This window comes from Mizuhopecten yessoensis, unplaced genomic scaffold, assembly GCF_002113885.1.
Source record: "Mizuhopecten yessoensis strain PY_sf001 unplaced genomic scaffold, ASM211388v2 scaffold716155, whole genome shotgun sequence".
Lineage (NCBI taxonomy): Eukaryota > Metazoa > Mollusca > Bivalvia > Pectinida > Pectinidae > Mizuhopecten > Mizuhopecten yessoensis.
Genome location: NW_018479975.1, coordinates 108,526 through 117,213, shown reverse-complemented (window position 1 = coordinate 117,213; position 8,688 = coordinate 108,526). Strand labels below are relative to the sequence as shown.

The 8,688-nt window shown below is 39.5% G+C and overlaps 2 protein-coding genes across 2 annotated transcripts in view; both read right to left on the bottom strand.

The window, feature by feature from the left end:
• Positions 1 to 420: 420 nt before the first annotated feature.
• Positions 421 to 8,619, bottom strand: LOC110441876 (sacsin-like). Its single transcript, XM_021485157.1, has one exon. It carries the CDS (start codon positions 8,342 to 8,344, stop codon positions 1,157 to 1,159), a length of 7,188 nt encoding a protein of 2,395 aa, XP_021340832.1. The 5' UTR covers positions 8,345 to 8,619; the 3' UTR covers positions 421 to 1,156.
• The window catches only part of LOC110441875 (sacsin-like), a 30,729-nt gene continuing 30,438 nt past the window's right edge, over positions 8,398 to 8,688 (bottom strand). The window contains exon 9 of the mRNA XM_021485156.1: positions 8,398 to 8,414. Within this exon, the coding sequence (XP_021340831.1) occupies positions 8,398 to 8,414 (17 nt within the window). The remainder of the gene's footprint in view (positions 8,415 to 8,688) is intronic.

Genomic DNA, 8,688 nt, shown 5'->3' with positions numbered 1-8,688 from the left:
TTGTGACAAGGGTATACTTTGACCACTAGTTTAATAAATGAAACTATCTACACTATAATAGTGACATGATATACAGATAAGTTATTTGTATTATTTACATTGTAAACTATAAAGCGATTGCATCATTTGTTCGTATTGCAGAATGGCATAACTGTTCATGCTACTTAAGGCAAATGGTATCTACGTATTAAGCGTTATGCCAACAAATATGTTACTAACTTCAGGTTAAGTATAAAAAAAATGCAAAATCTTGATAACAGTGATTTCTTATTCTTATACGGCGTTCTTCCATTGATTTCACTCACAAATTGCAAAGTTTAATTATGAGAACTTGCCAAACTGAACGCGATTTTACACATGATTTATTCAGTAGGGATATTGGAGTGTCTATAATCGGTTTTCTATCCCTTCCATCACTTTTTCAGCTAATTTCATGAGTTTATTAGCCTGATCTTTTGTGTACATGGTTCCTGTTATATTAGGGTACTCCATCACGTCTGGGTAACGCATTTTTGAGTAACTGCCGACGAGAATCTCTATTTGTATCCCGACACACACATTTACTTTTATTTCAATCTTTTTGCAATGTATTTTCATAAAAATATTTTCAGACATCATGACATATATACGAGTACAATAGAAAGACAGACTTATTATCGTCTAAATAATCACCTTCTTTAGAATGTTTCAAGAACAGATTTTTTATTAAGATAAACACCAGATTTCATTCACATTTGTATCAAACAGACTACAGAGAAGTGGTAAAATAATGAAAATTTCATCTTACTTGATGGAATTTGAAGCAAATCCAGTTAAAGTCTTCTTTGGTCTTATTATCACTATCTGTGGAATTGCTAGCTTCTAAAGAGCTCACTCCACTTGAGTAATCCATACTGGCTTGCCGAAACCACCTCCGTGCCTCTGTAGGTTGCGGATCAAGAACATAATCCTGCCTTTGTGCATAGAAATGCCTGAAGTTGCTCTGGTTTTTAGTAAGCCTCGATGACATCCGGTTCCTAAAGTTCTGCCAAGAATTGGAACAACCGCCGCCATATTGCCAGTTATCGTAGTTCCATTTCCTTCTGCGTCTTCTGTTGCCTCCGTCCGATTCATAATGCCAGTTATGAAAGTTGTCTCCGTCCGATTCATCGGAAGACTAATTGTCAAAACGTTCACCTTTGTCAAGACGTCTGATGATATCAAAAATAAATTTAATAATTTCGTTGCAAAATTTTTCATATTCCTCACCTCTATTGCGGTTTTTGTCAGGATGCCACACCAAAAGCAATCTTTTAACGACCCGTTTCCGATCTTTATTATCTAATTTCCAAGATTCCAACAAAGTGAAAATAATTTGGTCAAATATGCCGTCTTTATTACTAGGTATAGATCCATGGTTTCCAAATAGATGAAGTACTAATTCGGTTGTTTCGGATGATCCCGGATAAATGACCTTGTATAAAAGCAGTCCCGAAACTATCTTTTCGTTGTCCTGACCGAAATTCACTTTGTATTTCTGATGTAACGAATGTTGACCAGCTAGTGGTTGTTCCTGCACGATTCTCACAAAAACATAAACGGCATCAGACACTGCGTCCTGAGATATCACATCATCGTTGTCGCCATCGATAGCTGGGTCAAACATTTCATAGGCAACTACATCTCCAACCTTTAGAAGAGTGATGTCATTCTGTAGTAAAGCATGCAGGCCAACAGGTACTATTTGGCCCGGATGATATGACAATGAGTCGTCATCGTTTTCTTCCTCGTCTAAAAAATCTTCACAATAGGATTTAAATCCTGTCGGGTCGTCAACGAAATCAATCAGCTCTCGAAATTTCTCCGGTGAAATTCGTTTTTCAAAACAATCCGAAAGCATTCCACAGAGTTGCTGACCAATTTTCTTCAGCCAGTTTCGAACTTGATGGGTACTTGCTGCAATATAGCATTTTTGTTCGCCCTCAGAGTAAAAACACACCTGAGTACCTACTGTACCTCGAATAGGTTTACCATCCACTTGCAAGATCGTTTTAATTTCAGACGGAGAAACAAAACAGATGCTCAACAACCGTTGTCTATAGCAGTCGAAGTCCTCGAATTTGCTGATCTGTTTAAGTGCGTTCAAAAATCTCGGAGACGCTAGAAATGCTCGCAATTCATCTACCTTTGTATCCGGTTCATTATTAGAAACGGATATGAGATGCTCCTGTATGATGGAGCTCAATACTTTTGGTTTTAATCTCTCCGGTAGTTTCAAGATGAGGTCTTCATTTTTGTGACAGTCCTTTAAACTGTGCATGAACACTATCCGATGATCACTTCCTTGGGTTACTCTTTTTTTCAGCTTTTGTTTATCAGCATATACTAAGTCAGTTGATTTTGCTAACCTTTTGTCCGAGGCAGGTAAATACAAAGTCTCAACTGAGGCCATCGACTCTTCAATACTGGACATGCTTGCTTCCTCTAACAGCATCATATATCCTGTCAGAGCAGATACGACATCCTGTATCCGCTCAGGTCCCAGGATCGCTGATTTTAATTCGGCCTGAATACGGTATAGTACATCGGAGTACTGACCTAGTGTAACGGATTCTGTTGTTCCAACGGCTTTAAATAGTTCTTTGTAAGGTCCATAATGCAGAGGAATCTCAACCAGATATGGCGGTATCTGTTTCTTTCCGCAAAATGTGATAGATACTTGTCTTGCGGTGACAAATATTCCCATTTCCTTCAAATGTACGAGCGGTGTTTCCGAAAGCATTTGTTTGGTTTCAGAAGTATCAATGCAGTTGTTTTGTAAATATGTGTATATCACTCTCATCAGTTCTGTTATATTTGATTCAGAAAGGTAATTACCTCTTTGATTTGAATTTGTTTCGTATAATTTCTTGTTGAGTGCATCGCAAACATTGTGGGTATGAGATAACACATCACGCAAGGGTGGAGTACGAAATATTCCCAAACTTTCCTGGATCTGTTGTTTATGAGGATGAACATAATCAGGTAGGATCGATATCGTTGTCCACAAGACTGGGGCAAAAGAGCGAGGTGCGGATCCACAAAATGATATCAAAGTATCACATACGAATTGCGGATAAATTTCTTTAAATGTTTGTTTGACACGATAGGGTTCCACAAACTTAACATTCCTTATCCTTTCCAAAAGCTTTTCATTATTTAAAAGCTCATCTGTTTGGATCAAAAACGTGACCATCTCTTTAGACTGCTCTATGATTTCCTCAGTCATTCCAGCCCTCAATACAGATTGCTCTATTTGTCTAGCAAATTTGCAGTATAAGTCAGCGGTAACAGTTTCATTCATACCAGCGTGTACCATGAAATTCTCCCACTCCAAATCTCCAAACGGATCAGGCGGCAGCATTGACTGATCGCAGAGTTTCTTACATAATCTGTTGTGGGGACTGTAGAAGTGATTTGCTCGTTTAAATAATCCTTCATGGAAAATGAATTCAGCTAACTGCAAAGCAGATTTCATTGGACATATAGGGTCATCTTTAAGAATGCTTCGTACATATTTCAAATGACGCAAATGATGTACTTGACCGATATAGCGGAAGTTTGGCAGAATGAGCTTGCAGTATAACTCAGTGATTGAAATAGTACGATTGCAGGCCAAAAATTCCATCAATTCCGATGTGTAAAAATTGCGTTTCAACAGAGCAATTTTGCAGTTGTTTGAAAAAACTTCGAGTCCGTCTGTTGGGAAATCGCTGTCGATTTCGACAATGTAAATGTCCACGTTCTCATGAAGTTGGACACATGTTGCATAGACAGTTATGAACAAAGGGAGTTTTTTTAATTTGCAAACCACTGATGTATGCAGTTTTTTAATGTTTTTCGACAAGTATTGCAACACCTCAGTGCATTGAAGCGGATAGAGACATTTTAACTTATTCTTATGATAATGAAGGCATTGAACGAAACGCACTGGATCATTTTGTGAGGCTACAACACTTCTCAATGATTTGGAACAGATACATGAGTGTGGTGTTGGCATTTGTAACGAGGCAAGCACTGTACGTAGGGGTTCTTCTTCAAACGAATTGACGTACATGAGAACAAAATCTTTGTTGCAGGGAACTAAAATTCCAGGTTGTCCGGTACGTTTCCTCTCTCCTGGAATGAGACACCAATTACCCAACTTCCGGACGTCTATCTGCTGCAACGTGTCCAAATATCGCCAGAACTCCTTCATCCATTTCAAACTTAAAACGTTCTGATCCCATGGAATCGGTTCCTCCTCTGACAGTGGAGCCATATCCACATTGTCTGGTAACATTCTTGCAAAACTCTTTAAGTCTAAACGTTCCAATAATTGACTAACCGGTTGGATGTCCTGTAGTAAGTTGACCATCTCCCTGTGTACGAACTCATTTGCCGATGTTGGCAATAGGTCACAAAATTGAGATATAAACACATGGCTTGTTGAGGAAAAACGCCTTAGCATGCCGTCATTAGTTACCAGTAAGGGTAATTGTTCCATGTTTTGGATGAAGATTTGCTTATCTTTGAGGCAATACAGTAGCAGACAGAGTATGTTTTCCATGTTTTTGATTTTTGTGTCCGTAAGGTATCGATTTACATCTTTTATCAGGCAAACATCTGGTGTATTTTTATCTACCGTTCTTAAGAAACGAAGGACAAAAGTATGATCGAGCATGGGCAAGTCTTCCTCAAAAACATTTCGGGTCATAGCACATTGAATGCGCAACGTTGGCAGGTTCTGAAATGCCTCTTTCATACTCTCATTGATCCAGAGTGGCGATTCAAGAATCTTCACGCCAATATTTTTTAGGATGTATGAGAGTTGGTGGGCATCATTTTTAGCTTGGTGTCGGCGCTTGCTTTCTTTTTTGTGATTTATTTCGAGTCCGTTTTGTCTTTCTTTTAATATGCCCATTTCTGCCTCAGCCCGAAACTCATCTGGTAGATTATCGAAAAAGGCAGGAAATGCATGTTTTTTTTGTTTGAGACCGACCCAACATATTGACTTTTCTATCGGTGAAAGAACCGGGAAAACGGTAGACTCACTATCATACAGTTTAGCAAAGAACGATGAAACCATGCTTTTTATCAGATCAGACTTCCCTTGATTGTATCGCGGAAAGGAGTCGTGATACATTTTCAAGAAAGTTTTGATGTCTTTGATGTTCGCAATTTGTCCGCCCACAGTATTACTGGGGAATGTATCACGTAGGTATTCGATAGCTAAGACATAGCTGTTTGATATAATTGTTTCTAATAGCAAACTGTTCCAGTTACCTCTAGGTGATTCAGTATCCCACATTGCTCCACGTGTTTGATGAAGAGCAAAATGACCATTTATGTGTACGGGAAGTCCAGTTTCCAAAGGGAGAGGAAGAAAGCAGAAAACTTGACCTTTAGAATCCGAGTCCTTGCTGTCGCATAACATCTCAATGGATGACGAAGAAGAAGCGAATCGGTCAGGAATAGTTGGTTGGTTTATACCATCACGATTATATAAGATGGAAGTATCGCCGTAATGTTTGGACATTTCTTGTTGCGCACATTCATATTTACTGTCCATACCCCCTGGTGTGCACGGTAGAGCTACTGCACCTTTTGGCGTGAGATTTATTTCCCTGCATTCCAAAGCTTCTTTTACACTGTCTGGGACCTTCGTATCGGCGTCTAATCCAAACGTCTGAGCTATAATCCAACGTTCAGGATGACATAAATCTTCTTCTATGGTCATGATGTATTGAATTGTTTGTTTGGGGATTTCAAGCAGATTCGTTGATTCAGCAAACAATTTTTTTGTTAATGTGTCACATTTGTTGAAAAACCTCTTCAGGTGATGCTCATCGTTTTCTTTCAGCGTTGACACTACTCTATGATTTTCTTTTATTTTACCTTGGTGATCTATTTCACATAATGAAATTTGTCTGACATTTCTCAGAAACAAAAGACACTTTTTCATATTTTGTTGGAATCGGCAGAGTAATCTTCGTAGTGATTCTTTTCCCATTGTTCTTTTACATACATGAGACATTTCTGCCATTTTCGAGGTTCGTAATGGAAATCGAAACCAAGTACCCTGTACCCTAGGTAACTCCGCCTGTAAATAGCATTCATATACACCTGGGTATGTCTCCTCGAGTCCCGTCAAATCAGGAAGTTGTAGTCCTGGATTCAAATCATCAGCAGCTGGACAGAATGTACAATGCGGGTCAAAGACACAAAATGTTCCTTGATTTGGTGTAGATGGACCTCTTGTTATAAAAGAAGGTGCGTCTGTCAAGTGATAAACCGCATTGAAGCCAATACCAAACTGCCCAGTTTTTGTTGGGTCTTGTGATTTCGTTCCTTTACCAAGCCTGCAAATGCCTTCTAGATCTGCAGCAGAAAAACATGAGTCATTGAAAACACATAACGCCGGTCCTTGAATGTCAGACCAACTATCACCAAATATGCCTTCCTTAGTTTTATGTTGCCTCTTGTCATCAATGAACATGATTTCTGTCGCCCCTGCGTCATCTGCATTCTGCAACAGTTCGTATAAAATTGTTTCATCCCGAGAATATTCATCGAGGATTCCTTTCAGCCTCGTCACTAGTTCGAATGGCAAACTGCCTTTGATAGTATTTAGGTGCTTAACTCGCTTTGACTTTATGTCAAGTAGCTTGTTGATTTCTCCCGATACTTTTGAGTTGACAAAATACATGTATTTTTGTCTCCGCATGGGGAACCCATCATCTACACATACTTCGTCGAATGATCGCAAAATGTTTATATCATCTGGAACAAGGATGCGAGCTTTTTCGTCAGATTGTAAAGGAAGTCCACGTCGGCTACATACTTCAGCTAGAAGCTCTAATAGATTTACTATCAGTATAACTTTCTCCACATCTAGAGGTTTATCGTGGTCAATTTCCACCCGTTCCAGCGCTAAAATAACATTTTCTTTGCAAAGAAATTCTTGGACACCAACGCGTTTAAGAAATGTTCCGTATCTTGTAACATCAGGTAAAACGACTTGATATATTTCAGGTGTGCAGTCGATTCTAGAAAACGTCTCAAGAGTGGCACGCTTTGGAGGAATCAATCGATCAGACATCCACAGTATGGGAAGGTCATCGTAAGTTCCAGTCAGGTTTTCTGATGAGCTGTTCAAGTACCCGTATACAGAAATGCATATGTCACGCAATCGTAGTTTCTGCTTGTCAGATAGGTGTTCATCGACTTTACCAATGGCAAAAAGTTGTTTCTCAACGTCGTCATGTAGCTCCTCATGTTGCACACCTAGTCGTTTAAGAATCATCAGAACATCAAACTCATTTTTCAGTTCTTCAACATTAACTATCAAATGTGAGCACGCAATTCGTTCCATGTGCTCTGGAAAGAACATTTGATTCGGGGAAGAAAACATCCCAATTTCGTCTGCATTTGAAAACCAGGTCACAGGCCAATCGCCAGGCTTCTGAAGTATAGGTAAGAAGGCTGTTGTACTTAAATCATGTATGACATCATTTCGACAATTATCTTCTTCTCGTTCAAGGTAGGCTAGCAACCGTCGACAACGATCAAACGCCGGTTTAATCTTAAGCAATTTGGAAATAGATTGGGCTCTCTCCACAACAAGCTCGTCCGGCAACGTTCTATCCATCATACCCAATTGCACAAGGATATTCAGGTTTATCTCGCTACAAAAGGACTGGTTGGCGTCGTTAGGAAATCGACTGTCTTCGTCACAGAAAAGTTCCGATACTTCTGACCGTGGCCGTACGAGGTCCTTCGGTAGTCTCAATCTACCATTAGGTAGAACAGGAATACATGGATTTGATTTCAGTAAATTTTGCAGAGAATGGTCATCGATGTTCAATATGTGCATCACCAGTGCATCTCGTTTTTCTGCATCGATTTGCTGAATGTGAGGGAAGACAATGTCCTCATAAAATTCTCTCATGGTCATTGTTTGTTGCACTAGCTCCTCTTCACAATCTGCTGTACAAAATTGATGATGTAACGCTTGAGGCATATCCATAGGAACTCTTTCATCTTTATACAAATTTGTAAAAGTATCGAAAGCATATTCCCCAACAACGTTGTCATGACGTAATGTAATGTCAAGAAAAACGGATTCACTAAATGAAGCGCGACGTCCTTGTGGCGTATAAAACACGCGGTAACCTCCATGAACAACGGCTTTACAAAACGCATCTGACAAACAAGATGTTTCATCTGACTGACCCACAGTAAAAGGCCAAAGTGTTGAATAAATTTCGTCTGAAGACATTTCGAAATGCTCCAGACTTGTCAATAAACATAGGCTCGCTTTGCATACTGCATCAGACATAAGCATTCTATTCCAGACTTGATTCTCTGTTTCGCTTTTTTCGTCACTTGTGCTCTTAACTAAGCCTTTCCGATCACTGCTGACAGCAAAACATCCATTTATATGCACTGGAAGTTTGCATTCGACGGGCAAAGGAAGGAAACAGAAAATGTGACTCTTGTCGTATAATCCACGCAGCTTTTCTTTATGCGGGAATGGCACTGGGACCAATGGTGATTTTATACTTTTTAAAGAAACTGCAACACTACCAAGTGGTAAGGCCCCATCATTTTGCAGCTGGATCGCTTTTTCCAGAACATCCTGATTGGTTCCTGAAGCCCAAGACACTAACCAGGGAGAAGACGTTAAGC